We start from the raw sequence: 21,639 nt of genomic DNA, 5'->3' as shown, positions 1-21,639 counted from the left end.
TGGAAACACATGTGTATAAAATTAAGTGAAGTAATGGGGAAATCAACAGTAGATACACCACAAAATCAAAATAATAACAACTACAAATATTAACTATTATTATTATTTTTAAAAAGAGGCCTGAATTTCCTCTGCTGAGAGGAGAAACTATGCAGTTAGCAATTTACGCAGCGGGCTGAGAAAGAATATATATGTGTATTTGAAGGGGTGTATGTGAGCGATAATATACACTTTTCATATCTTTAACACCTATTTCAAATCTGAGATTAAGGCATATCTCTGAAGCAATTTGAGTGCATTTTCCCAAAATGTAAATGGAATCTTCAAACAGCATTTATATTTATTTGGGTCCTCATAAACAATTGGGAAGATTTAGAGTTAAAAGCAAGTTGGGGTTGTGGTACAGCAAACGTTTTTTGCTTTGTCTGTTAAATTTAAAATAAATACAATCCAGAAACCTATCTCCCTTTACCTTAGAAGAACCTTTAAAAGAAAAACTGATTTTGCTTCTGTATCTCTGAGGAGCTAAAGCTCTGAACTTTTCTTTCCGGAGAAGGGGTGGGGAGCCTTCTCATCTGCTTTGCTGCAGGGGTATCACAGCCAGGGACCCTTATTTGCCTCCATCTCAATGTCAGAACAAATCCGAGGCTTTCCTGGAGCTAAAGCAAGCGCGGTGGGGACAGGCGCTAAGAGCGGCTGTTGGTTTGCCAAGAGGCAAGCTTTGGAATGAAGCAGTTCCACCGCAAACTTGCGAGGCTGTTCTTGGGCTTTGAAAAGCCTTTCTTCCACTCCCCTTAGCTTTCCGAGCAGCGTTTGTAGCCTAGTGCAAACAGATCGTATATTTGGTGCAAAGAGCCGGGAGAATGAAGGACAGGGGATCACTCCCCGGGTCCTAGGTAGTGGAGTCTGCAGAGGAACTGTCTCTGGGTCTGCAACGCCTGCAAACGCGGCTGCAGGTGGCAAACGGAGCTGTCCAGCACCAGTGCAGAGGCGGCGGGAGCCAGGACCCCGGCGCGCCCAGCCCGGCTGATGTTCAGCAACAGGGCTCTCCCCTGAAGATACGCTGTCCTCATTCACTGCCTTCAGGCTCTGGGCTCGCTACGAGCCCACGCAGCCTCGACCGAGGCGGAGAACACTCGTCCTCACAAGCTGCTCCAGAAGGACGGGTGCCAACATGTTGACCCTTCCTTTCCCTTGTAAGCGACTCCTCCGGAATGGGCGGACTGGAATGCTCGGCCTTTCCCCTTGGCCTCAGAAATTCCTAAATAAACTCGGAGGGAAAGGTCAATTATGGACCCTAAACCCCCACTTCAACGCTCTGAGGCTTCCCCGAGGTGGCTCCAGAGGGAGGTCTTCCGTCCCCAGCCCCGCGCCCCTCTCCCTTCCAAAGCCCACCAGGGCCAGTCTGCGCCTCAGCTGCCTCTTCCGCGGACGAGGGGTAGGGCATTTGGGTCTGGGGCCCTTTGGTCTGATCCATGTCAACGTGCGCTCCTCGGAGGAGGAGGGGACGGTGGGAGCTGGGGTGGCGCTCAGAGGACGGCGACGAAGTGTCCTTGTTGCTCCTGAAACGTGGCGACAAGCCAGGCAGACTCCCAATGAGTATGATGGCGACACATGATGCCGGCAGAGAGAGAGACCACGGAGGAGGGGGTGCTTAAAGGGAGAAGGAAGTAGGCGGGCAGCAATGGGAGAGAGGCGGGAGGAGAACGGCGGGAGGAGCTAGGGGAAGGGGGGCGAGATAGGCGCGCAGGCGGCAGAAGCCTTTGCCTCCGCGACTGTGCGGGCCGCAGCCTCCCCGCCCTGCCGCCCCTGGTCACACACTCGCAGCCTCCCCGCGAGCGGCAGACCGGCCACAGCGATGCGCCGAGGCGGGCGCTGAGGTGGCGTCGCGCTAGCAGCAGCAGAGGCGGCAGCCACCGCCAAACGCGGGCCCCAGGGTGCCGCGGCGCCCCAAGTTCCCGCCATGAGCAGTCGGCTCTGGAGGCTCCGCGGCTCCGGGGACTCACTCCCAGCCAAGCACGGCAGCAGCGCCCAGGGGCCCCAACGCTCCTAACGCCGCCGCCGCCGCCAGCCGCGTTCCCCCCGCCGCCGCTTCGGCCTTCGCAGAGCCGCCAGCAGCATGTCTCGAAGGAAGATTTCGTCGGAGTCCTTCAGCTCCCTGGGCTCCGACTACCTGGAGACCAGCCCCGAGGAGGAGGGGGAGTGCCCCTTGTCTAGGCTCTGCTGGAACGGCAGCCGGAGCCCGCCCGGGCCGCCCGAGCCCAGCGCGGCGGCCGCCGCCGCCCCGACCCCGGCAGCCGCCGGCGCCACCGCTGCCACGGCTGGGGCCAGGAGAGCGCAGCGCCGGAGGCGGGTCAACCTGGACTCTCTGGGCGAGAGCATCAGCCGCCTGACGGCGCCCTCGGTGAGCGGGGAGAGGAAGGAGGGCCGCTGCGCAGGAGAGAGGAAGGGGATCGGGCAAGTTGGCGCCACGCTAGCCCGGGCGTGTGCGAAGAGCCCCACCGCTGGGGGGCGGCCGGGCCTTGCTCCGACCGGCCTACGGTTCCCAAAGGCCGGGGCAAGACCCGCACCTTGGGCTCTGGTGAAGGGGGCACTGGAGTACGGGAAAGGAGGAAGACTTCACTCCTCCGGGGTCTCCTGATTCAGAGGTCTGTCTGCCCACCTCCAGCCTTGAACCCTCCTTCGTCGCGGTCACCCTGACGGCCCTAGGTCCTCCTTCATGCCCACCTGTTTTCCTTCCCCCAAACTTTCCCAGGCACTGTGTTCCGCAGTTCCCATTTCCATGTTTTTCATCTCTGGTCTCCAGTATCCCAAAGGAACTCCTACTCCCTTCCAGGAAACTCTTCCTCTCTTTTCCCACACTCTCTTGCTCTTAGCATGACCTTCTCTGACATCTTTGAATTCTGCAGGCTAACTGCATTCTATGTTGCATTCCTTTCTTCAGATCTTTGGGAACTGGTTGTCAGATACTTTTTTGAGTTGTCTTCTGATGAAGAAACCTCTTATCTCTTGTTTTCTCACTACCTCATATACTTTTTTTCTTAGTCACTAGGCATTTATTGGCTCAACCTTCTTCTGTGAGTAACCCTAGTGTCTGGTTTTCTAAATCTCTCTGATATTTCTTGCACCCCTACCTCATCCCTCACTCTCTTTTCCCTGGATTCTTTAGTGCTTTCTCCCTCACTTTTTCATGGTTTCCTTTTATTAGGCCCTTCATAAATATCTGTTGAATGAATAAATGCCTTCCTAGCTCTCTCTAAACTTGTGCTCATTTAGGGGTGTCTGTTTCAGCAGTTCCAGGTGTACTCTAGACTACCCCTGGTTCTAGGCATCTTTCCAGAGCACTTCTGCCTCATTCCTGCTCAGGCATTTCAGCTGCTCTTGACTTTTACTCTTTGCAGTAATGCCAGACCTCTGTTTCGGTCTTTGACTGTATAAGCTCTGTTTTGAAGGAATTCACTCCATTGCACACAGAATCCTAGAGAGACTCAGTGTCAAACCACCATCCACCTTTTATTCTCACCTTGATTGGTTACAAAGACTTCAACTACTGACAGCGCTTTTACCTATCCATCTCTGAGACTTTTACTTCTTTAAAGTTTCCAAAATGAATCGGAACATTGATCTTGTTTGCCTACTCTTGAGTCTCCCTTTTGAAAGTACTCTTATAGTTTATGGTAGGACGGACCTGAGAAAGAATGGGATCCAGAGAGACTGGGAATTTGTACCAGGCAATCCTACAAATATCCTGTGGCCATTGCATTAATGGAGTATGACCTTTTAGCAATGAAACTACTCTTCTGTCATCTTCCTTTTTTTGTGCATTTCCCCTTCAATTTACCTTTAGCCACTTCTTTCATTGATAACCTAGGAAACAAAACTCAGAATGGGTTAGCTACTGTTTGCTATTCTTTTTTTTTTTTTTTTTTTTTATTCATTTATTTATTTATGGCTGTGTTGGGTCTTCGTTTCTGTGTGAGGGCTTTCTCCAGTTGCAGCAAGCAGGGGCCACTCTTCATCGCGGTGCGCGGGCCTCTCACTATTGTGGCCTCTCTTGTTGCGGAGCACAGGCTCCAGATGCGCAGGCTCAGTAATTGTGGCTCACGGGCTTAGTTGCTCCGCGGCATGTGGGATCTTCCCAGACCAGGGCTCGAACCCGTGTCCCCTGCATTGGCAGGCAGATTCTCAACCACTGCGCCACCAGGGAAGCCCTGTTTGCTATTCTTAATGCAAATATTTACCAGGAAGCATAATCTTAGGAACTATTTGATGTTGCAAATTGTTGAACATAAGCCTTTATAAAAGGAGTCCAGTAATCCTGTGCATCTGTAGTTTTATGTCAGTACCCAAAGCAACGTTTGTACAATATACTAATTCTTCAGTATAACAGATTCATATCTAATATGATGATTTTACTAAAGATAATTATTAGTTTTTTGTGGGAATTGTTTTTATAATCCTGGAGTTTTCTTTTTGCCTAAGAATCAGAATTTACAAATTTCTAAAAAGTTGTGACACTGCCTCTAGCAATGCCACTTTAACATAAGACTATTCTCAGCAACTTATGTGAGAAGTAGATAAAATAAACTGAACTCAAATATTTACTGCCAAAATAAGAGGTAGGAAATAGTTTCTGATTTTTACCTTTTATAAAGGTAAACTTTGAATGACTCTGACTCTTTGCTGGATAAAAAGCATGTAATCAGATAATGGTGTTCAGGATAAGAAGTTTGAAATTGAAAATAATTGCAATAATCAAAAATATGCAACAGCTGTATGTACTTTCCATGCTATAATTCTTTTCTATTTTGTTTCTTTTTTTAAATTTTATTTATTTATTTGGTTGCGCCAGGTCTTAGTTGCAGCAGGCAGCCTCCTTAGTTGCGGCTCGCCGGCTCCTTAGTTGTGGCATGCAAACTCTCAGTTGTGGCATGAATGTGGGATCTAGTTCCCTGACCAGGGATTGAACCCAGGCCCCCTACATTGGGAACGCGGAGTCTCATCCACTGCACCACCAGGGAAATCCTCTTTTCTATTTTGAAAAAGGTCTTTCAGCTGTTATGCTGAAAACATACATGTGAATATAGTGTAAACAATTCCAACTTCATAAGGCATGTATAAACAAATTCTCATTGGCTAACCATCATGTCACCAATAGAATTGGTAACACAAAGAAAACAGAGAGTATGTTTCAAAGCAGCGGCTTATTTCTGTGTTCTCCACCCCCATTTTCTTTTGTTTGGCAAGCTAGAACACTGCTTCAAAAAGTTCCAGTAGATTCGTTCTGCTACATTGTCAGCATTCTAAACTTCTCTGAAAACACTTATGTGCTATCTAATGTCCTTTCATTAGAGCTAAACAACTTAAAACAAACAAACAAAACCCCAAAAACCTCTGAGAACAGCCATTAACAGAGCATTCTTAGATGGAAATTTCTAGTTGTTTTGAGTGTTGCAAACCTACTTGCATTGCTGTGGAAGCTCCTGTGTTCTTAGTGGTCTCATCGTGGAATATTGTCTCAATCATTGGAGATTTATTTGTTTTTTATTCAGGATAAGTTGCAAGTAGGGAAATGGAAGTGAATTTAATAAATACTAGGATATTGCCAAGTAATTCAGCTAGTAATTTGATCAATGGAATATTCAAACTCCGTTTTTTGATATTTTAAGAGTTACTTTTAGGTGCATTGATGTTGGCTATAAAGATTATAATACTTTCATACTATTTTAATAATAAAAGTAAATTGAATTCATAAAATTGAAAAAATTCTGGAATTCAGGGTACCACGTTCTCATTCATTGTGCCTTGGACAACTAAATACTTGTATATTACTGCGCATATTACTTTTACTGTCTAAGATCCTACTCATCTGTAAGTTATTATATTTAGGGTCCCTTCCTGTTCTGACAGTCTACGAAGACATATTGTATTGTCAAGCTTTCAATAAACTGTCACAATGGCATATGAAATAAAAAGCAAGGACATATTACTATGAGTTTTAAAACTGAGGAAAGTAAATTACTTTCTTAAGTAGGGGCATCAAAGTACTATTTATATTCCACCTAGTTGTTAAAAAATATTTGAGGATCTGCATTGTGGCAAGTATTGTGCAAAGCACTGGTGATACAAATGCCAAACAAAACTTTCCCGTTTTTTGACCTCATGGAACTTCTTTAATTATAGACTTTATTCTAAGGAAACTGTATTGAGGTAAAATATAAGAACTCCAATTGTTGAAGAGATGTCTAGGGGAAGTTTTATTTATCATCCACTTTGGTTAGTTTTGTTCACTATGAATCTCTGGGGTGCAACCGTAAAAATAAAAATAATCCTAAAAACCTGAAGATGCATATATCACTTATTACGTTATTTATTTTGAAATAATTTACTTGGGAACACATATGGAAAAACAGTTGGAGATTTTACATCAAGGGTGAATTTAGGGTCTCATTTATTTCCATTTTATGTCTATAAATGAGAGTTGCTTAGACTCCTCTCATTTTGACATTGGTTTTGGGTTTGCTAATGTCAGCCTGTCAGTGGAGATATTCTAGGACACCAACCCAGGGGCAAGGCTTTCCTAGGTTTCTTGTCAGAGAACTACTAGCTGTTACAACATTACAGATGGCTTTGAAGACCTCAGAAGCTATAGAGAGCAGAATGGCAGGAAGAAAAGTAACAGAACTGGAAGGATGGCATATAAAGGGAGGAAAGCTACTTACATAGGGAATAGTCCAAGAAACAAAGAACAGTGAGGAAAGAAAAAGGAAGGGAAGCTTGAATTCAAGTAGCAAAAATCCAAAAACTGTTTCATTATTTTTGGAAAAGAAATTGTATTGATACATGCCTATGAAAAAGTGAAAGGACATAAAAAATACATATTTAGCCTCTCCTAGTATTAAATAAAATGAACTTTCTGATGTGTAAAGCCTTAAATAAAACCTTAGAAATTGTGAGTGTAACTAACATGTAAATAATGAAAAATATATAAAATATAGTTTTGAGGTTAGATATTTGATAAATTTATGTGTTTTAATTGAAGTTTTAAAAATTTGGGGCTCAATATGGGTAATAAAGTTCTTAGCAATAGATTCATTAAAATTAAAAATCAAACAAAATGTATTCTAGTAGTTCAGTGTTTTCACTTTTGTAGAAATTAGATACTATAATCTGAAATCAGAATTTAATGGCCATCTATTGCTTTTTTCTAACTCATCCCTAGTCATCAGAAACAACACAGCAGAACTGAAAGAACAAAGATTTGAAGTTTGACAGAAAAATTGAATAACTCCCTGCTGAGCCCCTTGATATATGTAAGGCCCTGGGAAAGCCAACTCCTTCCTCCTCAGAGCCTTAGTTTTCTATTTTGTGAAGTAGGAATAATGACTACCTTATAATTTGTAGTGAAAGAGGAGCAATATTCCTTGTAAAATTTCTTGAACTCAATAAATGATAGTTTCAAGTTGAGATCCATTAACTTCAATCAAATTTGAATGCCTCCAAATGATCTAAAATATTTCATTTTTTCTCAATAATTTACTTGCTAATAACCTTATTAAAAGAGTTCATAGGTTAACTGATGTCATGTACCTAAAAAAAATTGATAAGGAGTTAATTTTGTTGGCATCGTCCAGTCAATCCATTAAAAAAATTAAAACTGGACTCCCTTTTTGGCTCCCTGGCTATGCCTCATGTGTGTACACAAGTATACGTAATCATTGTAGATTCAAACATTTCTATCAAACTGCTGACTATTATGTGGCAGTATGAGTACCACAACTATAAATTCTATAAAAATACTAGAACATATATATTTGGTAGAATATGGGTATTTCACAACAAATTACTTTTAAATTAGGAAAAAAATTAGGTGAAAGAGAAACTGCTTATTTCACTTGCCTGAGAATTTCAAGAGCTCCCCATCCATTGTGTTCAAACTAATCTGTACAAGTGTTCAAAGGTTTATGCTGTGAGATGCAAGAATTATCCAGCTAATGACTTCTGCATTTTGTGTATTGCACTCTATTCTTGCTTGGCTACAAGCTCAATTGTTAGCCCTTCATTTTAAAGATAAATTTTGACTATGGGAAATGACATCAGTGATTATTAGTCTGTAGGTAGAGGTGATGTGATTATATATTCCTTTTTAGTATATAATTTATCTACCTTGAAGTTTTCTGAGATGTGTGGGAAGAGTACCTGAGTGCTATTATGTGTTTTTCCCTTCTATATCATCATTGCTGTTTTCATTCACTTTTGTTTTATCTTGTTGCCTCTATCATAGGGAGCTGAAGGTAAAAGTTTACAAACTTACATGTTTTATTGAATATGATAGTAAAATAAGTGGGTGATCTCTAGATATAGACATTGGTAACTGTGAATTTCACACACATCTAGGAAGAAAAAAAATTAAGTGGCATAAGTAGGGAGAATGTTTACAAGGGCTGACTAGGTTTTCTTTTGCAGGCCCTTATTTGATGCATGAACCAGTGATTAGGTCAAAATTCAAAGTTCCTCTGTTTAATTTCTTACTCTAATCTTGATACTCTTATGTTTATCTTGTATTTAGCATGGTACCTGATACTCAGTGGATTTTCAATAAAATGCTCAGAATAAATGAATGGATGTTCTTATTTAATTATCCAATTATATTATTTCTTTTTTTGTTTGATTTTTTTTCTGTGTTATATTTGGTTCAAATAAAATATTTAGATTTCGTACCCAGCCTGTAAGAGATACTTTCAAGTATGCAAACCTGTTTGAATTTTACTTACACCTGCCATCTGAAGCAAAACTTCAGAATGAAGTTGTGTTAAAAAGAGAGCAGATGGAAAAGTATTCTTCTACTGGAACTCCTTGAGTGGCCTATTTATATTTTAAGAGGTTAGGTAAATGTAACAACTCTCCTCCCATCTCCAGTATAAGTCTGCTTATATTTTCTGTCCAGTTCTCTCTCAGGTGAGAAATGTTTGTCTGCAAGTGGGCTACTGTCACCAAAAATGCACTGCTGGGAGATGGAATGAAAAAATCTTGCTCCTCAAATATCACTTCAGGACAGGATCTGAATATCTAGAATTATGAGCATCTCATAAAGTTGAAAATTCCAGCTTAGAGTAATTTAGGAAGTAGGGGAGCTGGAAGTCTCTTTGAAGGCTGGAGATTTGTTGCGGCTGTTGTGGGGAACTGAGAAAGAGTGAACATTCTTATAAATAGAACAGTGAGAAATCACTTCCTGTACAGGCTTTATTTGAGGCATATTAAACAGTTCTTCATCTGAGCTAGTGGTTATCAAACTTCAGTGAACATAAGAAATACCTAAAGGAAATCATTAGAATGTAGGTTCCTAGCATAGTTCACTGTGCTATACAGTAGGACCTTGTTATTTATCCATTCTATATATACTAGTTTGCATCTGCTAACCCCAAACTCCCCCTCCATCCCTCCCTCTCCCTCCCTCCTCCTTGGTAACCACATGTCTGTTCTCTATGTCTGTGAGTCAGCTTCTGTTTTGTAGATAAGTTCCTTTGTGTCGTATTTTAGATTCCACATATAAGTGATATCATATGGTATTTGTCTTTCTCTTTCTGACTTACTTCACTTAGTATGATAATCTCTAGGTCCATCCAGGTTGCTGCAAATGACACTATTTCATTCCTTTTTATGGCTGAGTAGTATTTCATTGTATATATGTACCACATCTTCTTTATCTGTTCATCTGCTGATGGACAGTTAGATTGTTTCCATGTCCTGGCTATTGTGAATAGTGCTGCTGTGAACATAAGGGTGCATGTATCTTTTTGAATTATAGTTTTTTTTTTTTTAATTATAGTTTTGTCTGGGTATATGCCTGGGAGTGGGAATGCTGGATCATATGGCAACTCTATTTTTAGTTTTTTGAAGAAACTCCATAGTGTTTTCCATAGTGGCTGCACCAACTTACATTCCTACCAACAGTGTAGGAAAGTTGCCTTTTCTCCACACCCTCTCCAGCATTTGTTATTTGTAGACATTTTTAATGATGGCCATTCTGACTGGTGTGAGGTGTTATCTCATTGGAGTTCTGATTTGCATTTCTCTAATAAATAGCGATGTCGAGCATCTTTTCATGTGCCTGTTGGTCATCTGTATGTCTTCTTTGGAGAAATGACTGTTTAGGTCTTCTGCCCATTTTCTGATTGGGTTATTTGATTTTTTAATTGTTGAGTTGTATGAGCTGTCTGTATATTATGGAAATTAATCCCTTGTTGGTTGCATCTTTTGTGAATATTTTCTCCCATTCTGTAGATTGTCTTTTTGTTTTGTTTATGGTTTCCTTTGCTGTGCAAAAGCTTGTAAGTTTGATTAGGTCCCATTTGGGTTTTTTTTGCTTTTATTTCTATTGCCTTGGGAGACTCACCTAAGAAAACATTGGTACTATTTATGTCAGAAAATGTTTTGCCTATGTTGTCTTCTAGGAGTTGTATGGTGTCATGTCTTATTTTTAAGTCTTTAAGCCATTTTGAGTTTATTTTTGTATATGGTGTGAGGGTGTGTTCTAACTTCATTTATTTACATGAAGCTAACTTTCCCAACACCACTTGCCGAAGAGACTGTCTTTTTCCCAGTGTATATTCTTGCCTCCTTTGTTGAAGATTAATTTACCATAGGTGTGTGGGTTTATTTCTGGGCTCTCTATTCGTTTCCATTGATCCATATGTCTGTTTTTGTGCCAATAATACACTGTTTTGATTCCTGTAGCTTAGTAGTACTGTCTGAAGTCTGGGAGTGTTATGCCTCCAGCTTTGTTTTTTTCCTCAGGATTGCTTTGACAATGCTGGGTCTTTTATGGTTCCATACAAATTTTAGGATTATTTGTTCTAGTTCTGTACAGAATGTCATGGGTAATTTGATAAGGATCACATTAAATCTGTAGATTGCTTTGGATAGTATGACCATTTTAATAATAGTAATTCTTCTAATCCAAGAGCATCCAAGAGCATATCTTTCCATTTCTTCGAATCATCTTCAGTTTCCTTTATTAATGTTTTATAGTTCTCAGCAAGTCTTTCACCTCCTTGATCAGGTTTATTCCTAAGTATTTGATTTTTTGCATGCAAGTCTTAAAAAATATACATTTTTTTACATTCCTTTTCCAATATTTCATTGTTAGTGTAAAGGAATGCAGCCGATTTCTGTATGTTAATCTTGTATCCTGCTACCTTGCTGAATTCATTTGTCAGTTCTAGTAGTGTTTGTGTGGAGTCTTTATGGTTTTCTATATAGCGTATCATGTCATCTGCATATAATGACAATTTTACCTCTTCCCTTCAAATTTGGATACATTTTATTCCTTTTCCCTGTCTGATTGCTCTGTCTAGGACTTCCACTATGTTGAATAGAAGTGGTGAGAGTGTCATCCTTGTTTTGTTCCAGAATTTAGCAGGAAGGCTTCCAGCTTTTCAATGTTGAGTATTATTTTAGCTGTGGGTTTGTCATATGTGGTTTTATTATGCTGAGATATGTTCCCTCTGTACCCACTTTGGTGAGAGTTTTTATCATGAATAGATGTTGAATTTTATCAAATGCTTTTTCTGTATCTATTGAGATGGTCATGTGGTTTTTGTATTTTCTTTTGTTGATGTGGTATATCACATTAACTGATTTGTGTATGTTGAACCAACCTTGTGAACCTGGGATGAATCCAACTTGGTTGTGGTGTATGGTCGTTTATATGTCGTTTGATTTGGGTTGCTAATATTTTTTGAGAATTTTTTCATCTATACTCATCAAAGATATTGGCCTGTAATTTTCTTTTTTGGTAGTGTCTTTGTCTGGTTTTGGTATCAGGGTGATGGTGGCTTCATAGAATGTCTTTGGGAGTGTTCCCTCCTCTTCAATGTTTTGGAAGAGTTTGAGAAGGATTGGTATAAGTTCTTCTTTGTGTGTTTCATAGAATTCACCTGTGAAGCCATCTGGTCCTGAACTTTTGTTTATAGGGAGTTTTTTTAATTATTATTATTACAGATTCTATTTCACGTCTAGTGATTGGTCTGTTCAAATTATCTATTTCTTCTTGATTCAATTTTGTTGGGCTGTATATTTCTAGAAACTTTTCCATTTCTTCTAGGTGTTCAAATTTGTTGGCATATAATTGTTCATAGTATTCTCTTATGGTTTTTTGTATTTCTGTGGTATTGGTTGTTATTTCTCCTTTTTCATTTCTTATTTTGTCTATTTGGGTCCTCTCTCTTTTCTTCTTGGTCAGTCTGGCCAGAGGTTTGTCATTTTTGTTTATACTTTCAAAGAACCAGGTCTTGGTTTTATTGATTTTTTTCTATTGTTTTTTTAATCTCCATTTTATTTATTTCCTCTCTGATCTTTATTATTTCCTTTCTTCTGCTGACTTTAGGCTTTGTTTGTTCTTTTTTTTTTTGAATTCTTTTAGGTGGTAAGTTATGTTGTTTATTTGAGATTTTTCTTGTTTTTTGAGGAAGGACTGTATTGCTATGAACTTCCCTGTAAGAATTACTTTTGCTGCATCCCATAGATTTTTGTATGGTTGTGTTCAGAGGGTCTAGTTTAATAACTCTAGGAAGAGGCCTGGACTCTGTATTTTAAACAAAAATCCAAGTGATTGCTAGGCCCACCAAAGTTGTGCTTAAAGGTTACTGAATTCCATACCTCCAGGATCATTGATCTAGGCTCAGTGAGCGCTGTAGACTCATTTTTTGGGTAGAATGATCCTGGAAGTGGCTCCTTTGGAATGATTGTATCCCAGGCAATTATTGTCTTAATAGGAACAGAATAGAGGAGGTGTCTTGGAGACACACTTTATTGCTGTATCCTTCGTGTTCAAAATAATTTTGTTAGCTCTGTGTTGGAAAATATTTGAGGTTTAACCATTTGTAGTTTTAATTATTTGTGGACTCTTCCCATTTTTCCTGAGGATTCTCCCCTAAGTTTATGTTTAGTAGGTCACAAGTCATTGCTGTATGTTTCCTGTGGCCTCTTTACTCAAAATAAAGAAACAGCTATTCAAAAATGTTGGGTCTGATAGAGAAGGGAGAAGAAGGGCTGTTGTGATGGTCAATCTGACATTATTATCCATATCTGTGTTTTTTAGAGCAAGATTGACATGACATTTCACAAATGTGCCATCAAGTGGTTCATTTTGAAGCAATGACTTGTTCACGTGCCAATGAATTTTTTTTAAAAAGGTGAAGAGAGAAAGAAACATCTAGATGGAGAATTTTTTTGCTTAGAAAGGAAGCAATAGGAGGTTCAGATATCAGATTATAGAACCACCTCTCAAACCCTACCAAAATATGACAAATATAACAATGGTTGCTAAACTCTACATCCTTAGCCAATTAGTCTTTCTCTCATTCAGTGGCTAAGGTGGGTAGGGGTCTAGTTGAAGTCTCCAAATAAATGGTGATCCAACATTAGAAGAAATTTGAATTTGCAGAAAACTCTAGAACCAACTTATTATGAGAGGAGGCTGTCTGTGTGGAAGTCCCGAGATAGGTTACCTCAGTTGCAAGTCCTTGAATCCACTTGACTCCTTTTCCATTCACCGTACTATATTTGTGACGTGTGAGTCTGCTGTGCCCAGTGGAGAAACTTTAAATGTTCTAAAAAAATGCTTCCATTCCTTGCTGCTTTATACCTCTGCTTCTTCATGCATGGACCCTTCAACTTAATATTGGGAGAGCATGGCTTTTCTGATTAGTTTTGTACACACACAAACACAGACACACACATATCCAGACACATCTGTCCTGTTTTCTGTTGCTGCATATCTTCTCTATAGAATACTAAGTTATTGCTCAGACCTGAATAATGGGACTTACTGTGTTGACAGGTGATTTTGGTTTATTCTGCCTCCTTAAGACAGAGATCTATGTATGCCCATGCCTAGCAGAAAGTCTGATTTATAAAGGCGCTCAATAAATGTTTGTTAAGATAATGAATAAATGATTGCATAAATTCTTGTGTAGATTATGGTGTATCTGGTAATGCTCTGCAGGCTACAGTGATTTTGTGCTGTCATATTTTAGTTGATTATTGCAACTGTTTTGTTTGTAGATATTTTTCAGACACAAATAAGTATAAAGACAGTTAAAGCATTTGTTTTAGAATGCTTTAAGATTTTAAAAAAACTCCCTTATTGGGTATTTTATTGGAGCTTCACAATAATCGTTAGATTTTTTGCCAGTTATCTTTAACTTTGGTTATTATGATTATCAGATCATGCCCATAGACATAATATCTATTTGGGGGAGCATATGTGCTGCCACTTATAAATGTTTTTATACTATGCAGAGACAGTATCTCTACCATGCTTTTCTGTTCATTATTATTTCAGTGTATAAGAAACCTTGTGTTACCAAACATTGTATTAAAAATCTCTACAAACCAGCACATCCACATATCTATCCTTCAGATATCATTATAGACATAATGATGTTACTGGAGGGTTAGAGTCCTTGAGAAAAGTGGTAAAGTTAGAAATTATTGATTTAAGGAATGGGGGAGAAAACTGAACAGGAACAGGTTAATGTATTATTGGGTATTTTTTGAGGGTCCAGCTGAGGGTGACAATAATGAATTTGTAGTCTAAACTGAGAGGATTAGTATGACTTGGAACATATTACTGGCTGTTTTTTGAGGGCCCAGCTGAGGTTGGAGATGATGAATTTGTAGCCTAAACTGAGAGGATGAGTATGACTTGGAGAGGTATAAAATGGTGAAAGTATTTATTGTATATTAAAAGGCCTATATGTCAGATCGAGTTTGAGCTATTAGGGGGCAATTTAATGGAGGAGGGTTAGGGTTATGTCTTGGGAAATAATGAGAGTGAATGTCAAATGGGGGCAGATTGTAATACTCAAAGGCATTTCTAGCCTTCCTGTATTGGACAGAGATCTGATGTTAAGCTTATTTAATATATATCTGCATCCTGTTCTTTCACTATTCTTTCTCATAGAATAGATGATTGGTACCGCAGGTCCCCATCTACCAGACTGATGACTGGTAACTAGTTGGTCTTTGAGAAACTCAGATCTAGCTTCTTGATTACTATATACATTATGTTTTAAAAGTTAGAACTAATACTTGAAAAATAAGAACATTCAGTTACATCATTCAATGCATTATTTATGGGCCCTAGTTGTTACACAATAAAGTTTCCATGGCTCAGACTTGGTACATTGCTTCTTGAGTATGAGAGCCTATGGGATTTAGAGTAATGGGTGGCTACCAAAACATTTCCTAATGTATTGGAGAACATAGCAGATTGTTTTTTTTATCTGAAAAGGTAAAAATTAGTTCCAGTGAATCAGTCTAAATAAACAGTCTAAATAAAACATATGCAGTATCAATTTGTGAGTAGGTGAAGTTCAATAAAGTACCCTTAAGAGTTAAACAATTTTCATTTTGTTAATCAGTCTTTGATAGTCCCAGAGACTCTCCTGTGTGTTTCAGTGCCTCAATGTCATCATTATGAGTCAGTTATCACTGTGCTATAGATGTGTGGACATACTGGTAACTGGAGTGATTGATTGATTGATTTTTTCATTATTTTTTCCTCCAGTTTTTTTGAGATACAATGGACATACAGCACTGTATAAGTTTAAGGTGTACAGCATAATGATTTAACTTATATACATCATGAAATTATTACCACAATAAGTTTAGTGAATATCCATCATCTCATATGGATACAAAATTAAAGAAATAGAAAAAAATAATTTTTCCGTGCGATGAGAACTCAGGATTTACTCTCTTAACAACTTTCATATGTAACACCCAGCAGTGCTAATTATATTTATCACGTTGTACATTACATCCCTAGTACTTGTTTGTTTCATAGTGATTCGATATTTCTATACATTTCAAAATGATCATCATGATAAGGCTAGTTACCATGTAAGTGGAGTGTTTTAGATAATCAAATGCTTTACAATATGAAATTTCCTCTACATAGGAGCACTAAGGAACTAAATGGTCCTTGCAGTCTGAAAGAGTTAATATGCGTGCTCAGTTTCTCCTCTTCCACCAGGGAGTCTCAGGCAATGGGAGGCAAATTAGGCATGATTTGAAAAAAAAGTTTGTTTTTTTTTTTTTAATACATTTGTTTATTTATTTATTTTTGGCTGCGTTGGGTCTTCGTTTCTGTGCGAGGGCTTTCTCTAGTTGTGGCGAGCGGGGACCACTCTTCATCGCGGTGCGCGGGCTTTTCACTATCGTGGCCCCTCCCGTTGCGGGGCACAGGCTCCAGACGCGCAGGCTCAGCAGTTGTGGCTCACGGGCCCAGTTGCTCCGCGGCATGTGGGATCTTCCCAGACCAGGGCTCGAACCCGTGTCCCCTGCATTGGCAGGCAGTCTCTCAACCACTGCGCCACCAGGGAAGCCCTGTTTTGTTTTTTTTTTAACTTTTAGAGTTCTGTGTATAATTTGGTTAATGTGCTTGTCTTGTTTTTTCTTGAAAAATGCCTGTTAGTGTATGTGTGTGTGCAGGATGGGTGGGGAGAAGGGCACTGGTGGACAGAGGCTACAACGTAATTAATGCTACCTTCTGTTTTTTGTTTTAATTTTACTTTGGGGAAATAACTTTTATGGCTCTGTTTCCCATCTCTGAAATCATATGTAATAATACTAATTTCTCACCCAAGGGTAAATATGTAGTAAAATGTGAATAGTGAACTGAAGACAATGTGTCTGTTATTAATTGCTTCGCCATGCTGCTATGCTGATTGCTTGAGGACTAAGGCATTGGTTCAGATTCCTTCACTCTCTACATTCTGGGAAAAGAACAAGTTTTAGAGTCAGACACTAACCCTGGTCATTATATTGTGAATTCTTGGATAATCCTCTATAAGGCTCATTTTCTTATTTATAAAATGAAGGTAATAATTTATAGGATTATGAAGATTAAAAGTATAATGCGTACACAGTAATTGGAATACAGTAAATGATCAATTAATTTTGGTGGCTTTCATTAACTGCTTCTTATCAGCATCTTACTGACCTGCATATTGTAAATCACAGCTCCTGGTAACTTGAGTTACCTCCAGCCACATCTTTTCTAAAACCTGTAGAAATTTCCTTCTTTATGGTTGTTGCTCAGCATTCTCCTGCTTTTTATGGGAAATATTTTTTAACTATCTTGGGTGCACATTTCAGAGTTATGAAATCTCCCAGAAATTCCCTCCCAGAAATCTTAAAAATAAATGTATTCTTACTGGTCACTTGTTTATTCACTCATTCCCTTACCCCTCACATTCATTCATTCAGACAGCATTTATTTAGCAAATGAGTACTTATTGATTCATTTAGAATGCACTCAATATGCATTAAACACACACAAGAAGTGGGACATTCAGACAGAAATTTGATATGATCCATTTGGATTTAAAAAATGTAAAACTGGGCTTCCCTGGTGGCACAGTGGTTGAGAGTCTGCCTGCCAATGCAGGGCACACGGGTTCGAGCCCTGGTCTGGGAAGATCCCACATGCCGCGGAGCGGCTAGGCCTGTGAGCCGCAATTACTGAGCCTGCGCATCTGGAGCCTGTGCTCCGCAGCAAGAGGGGCCGCGATGGTGAGAGGCCCGCGCACCGCGATGAAGAGTGGCCCCCACTTGCCGCAACTAGAGAAAGCCCTCGAACAGAAACGAGACCCAACAAAGCCATAAATAAATAAATAAAATTTTTTAAAAAAATGTAAAACTGCTCTTTAAAAATTACCAAATAATGTGCATGACAGCTATTTCTGCCCCTCTTTTTCATCCTATCCCAACCTTTCCTTATTTGGCATATGGACATATGGAAGACATATGGACAAAGGAAGGGTCTGTATGTAAAAGATCAGTTGAAACTGTAATGAAGATGATGATACTAGTAATAATAACTGATGATTCACCATGTGCTGGGCACTGTACTAAATGCTCTACACATTTTATTCTATTTTCATACTCACAACGGTAATGCAGGAGTGATGCCTTACTATGGTCTACAAGTACCAAGAGACTACCTCTCTGACCTCACCTCATGAACTGTAATCTACACTTACGGTTCTATAGTACACTCCTTGAACATTCCAGGAAAGTATTATCTTGCCTCAGGACTTGTATTCTATACCCCTGTGTCAGAAATAACCCCTCAGTCCAGTTCTCCACATGATTGGCCTTTTCTTGGCTTTCAGATTTTAGCTCAGTGTCACCTCATCAGACAGTAGCTCTCCCCCACCAACCATTCTCTTTAACATCATTGTTTATTTTGACCAGCACTCACTATCAGAAGTTATCTGTTTATTTACTTACTCACTTATGTATTGTCTTCCCTCACTGTAATTTAAGCTGTGCAAGGGCAGGAACCTTGTCTGAGTTGTTCATAGTGGTCTTTGTAGTGCCTAGAATAGTCTTGGCTAAAGGCAGGTTCTCAGTACCTCTTTATTGACTGAATAAACGTCATTTTGATAGAAGTCTTAGTACCTAGAAAAGAAAGAGCATAGTTAAAAAAAAAAACCTTACAGGGTAGAAGAAGAATTAACATGTGTTAGGCAACTACTGGGGATCCAGCATTAAGTGTTTTCATAATATGTATCATTGAATTTTCAAAATAATCTTATGAGAGATTGAGAGAAGTTGAGTGACTTGCCTGTGATCACAGTTAATTACTTACTGATGGAGAATAAGAGTAGAATCTTGGTCTGTTTAGCTCCAAACTCTATTTCTTCCACCATATTTGTATATTTCACCCCTCTGAGTGTGGTGGACATTGTGATGTACTGCCTAGATGCCCCTACTTTAGTAATGATGGACTTACTTCCCTAGATGCTAGGAGTGCTGCTGACAGTGACCCTCAGCTGTCAGTCTCCTATATGTATTGCCTGGACTGAAAAGAGATGCTTTGCCCAATGTCATTCCCCGTTCCAGTGACTAATCAGCATATGGATATGAAGACTTGCCCCTTTTGACCTAATTCAGCCAACTTTGAAGGTAGAACTCCACGTAGGGTCAGCGGTGGTCTCCACTGTGACAGCATCAGAGTCCAACTTCTTCCTCTTTCATGGGTATTGATCCCCAGAGTACCCCTTAATAAGCTTTCTGCATTCTAATCTTCTCAGAGTCTGCTTCCCAGGGAACCCTGCCTACAATAGTGTGTTTGAGAATTGTGATGACATTAATAAAAGTGCAAAAGTCAGCAATGGGAAGGTGATATTTGGAAGGAATATAATGATAACCTTGGATTTGGATTTTTTGAATTTAGGTGCAAATGGTTGGCTCTGGACTGTGAGTTCTTTGTGAGCTTGATGTTATTGGATCACCAGCCTCAGCACAGTGCCTGTCACATTGTAGGCAGAAGACTCAATAAATAGACTATTAAAAATTTAGCATTGGAGTTTGGGTGACAGTTCATGGAGGTAATAGCAAATATCTTGAAAATTGACAAGCTGTCTTATTGAAAGAGAGGAAAAATAAGAAGAGTAGAGAATTGAAAAGCAGTATAGAAAAGGGAAGCAGAAGAATGTAGGTGCTAGGATGCTTTTTTGTTTGTGTGGTGGGAGGTGACTGGAGAGCAGCTGGAAGCAAGTGTTGTAATGGTTGATATTTGAAAAATGATGTGAATTTAAGACTGGTACTTTCAAACCCAGTATGAATGAGGTTTCTGGTGGCCTTCAGAAGTGATGTCAGTCGTGCAACTGAGAAGGAAACCTGTTTAATGAGATTTAAAGAGAGAATATATGATGAGTAATCAAAGGATATCATGGGCATAAATTTGTCTTCCAAGACATTTGGCAATACAAGTAAAGAGAGGTAGTTGGCAGGACCTGTGAGGCCAAATCAAAGTTTATTAAAGAAATGGAAATTCATGTTTGAAGGTAACAGAGTAGTCAAAAAAGCTGTAGATGGATGAGATAAATAGGCTTTGGGAAAGGATAGCATTGATTTAGAGCTATTCTGTAGCTCCTTTGCCAAAAGTAAGGATACTTATTTCTCTGTACCCAAGGGGAATACAATATGGCATAGTAGGAGTACAGTGCAAAGACAGCTATCAGATTTTGGTTTTATTTACGCCTAATTTATCACAATCTTATCTTGATTTTATCACTATAACTCATTGGTCAGTAATTTTGTCAAATTTAAATTGCAGTTCTCTAGGTATACCTTAGCTGTGGCAGCTACACTGACCATGGGATGTCAAATGAGGTCTGAAATGTTAGTAATTCATTCTTCAGAAATTTTGTATTTAAACCATGAAGTGTACATTTTTGGGTATATTCCATTGTAAATCACTTTTTGAAAACTTCAGATTTACTCTTATTCTTCTAAAGATAAGACTTTGTAAATTGATTTATGCTTGTACTAGCTTGTTCTCTTTTAGTTTTAAAGGTAATTTGAGATACATATTTTATGTATAGAACCCATATTCTTACCATCTCTGTCTGATATGACTTTGTTTAGCATTGGACCTCTTTTTGACATTGATGAAAAGGTCACTAAAGGAAGGAATCTTGAAGTATTAGGAGCCAAATGAATAGGACTCTATTTTGTTATACTGAATATATTTTACACAGTTGAAAGGTGGTGTGGAAGGCAAAATAAGGCCAAACAAGACATACGCAATCAAACGGCGCTTCTTGGCCCTCTCCCTTTTCTTTTCTGGGGGAATTTTACTCAATTTCAGCAAGCAAGGAGTTTTGTCTATTTTTATATACTTCCAAATCCCAAGTCTACTAGTGCCTGGCTTGTGGTAGCTGATTAGTAAGTATTTGTTAAATGATTAAATTTAGAGTGAATATAAAGATATTTATTCTAACTATACTATACAACTATACTAACTATACTACACAAATAAGAAAGAAGTAGGGTGATAAATACAAATGCATTTTAGAAAAATAAAATCAGTAACAGGAACAACAAAATAGACAAAACATATACAAATGTAAATAATTATTATATCCTATTATCCTTTATTCCTTCATCATATATTTACTATATACCCTCTATACATGCTTGACTTTATTGTGTCCTGAGCCAAAATATAAGATCTATGGAGCACAAAATGGCTCTAGTCATCTGCAGGGTTAAAAAATAAAAAGTATTTTATTGGATTTTTATCCAGCATTTTACTGGATTTTCCTTAAATACTCTTGTAATATGCTACGCGAGTCAACTTACATTATATATTAGGAAGTAAGAATAAATTTTTTCTACATGATCTAAATATATATATTTTTAAAAATTAACATTAGTTTATTAAACAGATATTTGTTGTTGGCCTTTTCTGTGCCAGGAATTTGAGATGTCTCAATTATAGAAAATACTTATAATCTGTGCTCCCCACTGCCCCCGTCTCCTCCCTTACCATTTTTTCTTGTGATTCTGTTGCAAACATTTCAGGGATAAAATTTAAGAAAGATTTTATCTTTCTTCCAACCTCTTTTTTGTATAAAGTTTTCCCAAGGGAAAGCAAGAACTTTTGGAAGAAAAATTCATATTACACCAACAGCAAATTTAGGGAGTACCTGTTGCTGCACTAGTGAGAAGCCTGTCATCTCAATTTAGTAAGTTTCTGTAGATCTCAACAAAAGAAAAATATATCTCTTTTAATGCCTGTTGACCAAATTCTCAGTGCAGGGTTACTCTGAGCTT

General features: G+C 39.0%; 1 protein-coding gene across 3 annotated transcripts in view; it reads left to right on the top strand.

Moving 5' to 3' along the window:
- Positions 1-1,780: 1,780 nt before the first annotated feature.
- The window catches only part of GUCY1A2 (guanylate cyclase 1 soluble subunit alpha 2), a 402,881-nt gene continuing 383,022 nt past the window's right edge, over positions 1,781-21,639 (top strand). For all 3 annotated transcript variants that reach the window (XM_059929348.1, XM_059929349.1, XM_059929350.1), the window contains exon 1: positions 1,781-2,404. In XM_059929348.1, the coding sequence (XP_059785331.1) occupies positions 2,120-2,404 (285 nt within the window). In that variant the 5' untranslated portion in view covers positions 1,781-2,119. The remainder of the gene's footprint in view (positions 2,405-21,639) is intronic.

Source organism: Balaenoptera ricei, chromosome 8 (genome assembly GCF_028023285.1).
Source record: "Balaenoptera ricei isolate mBalRic1 chromosome 8, mBalRic1.hap2, whole genome shotgun sequence".
Classification (NCBI taxonomy): Eukaryota; Metazoa; Chordata; class Mammalia; order Artiodactyla; family Balaenopteridae; genus Balaenoptera; species Balaenoptera ricei.
Note: the sequence above shows the minus strand (reverse complement) of the source record. Positions and strands in the feature narration are given on the sequence as shown.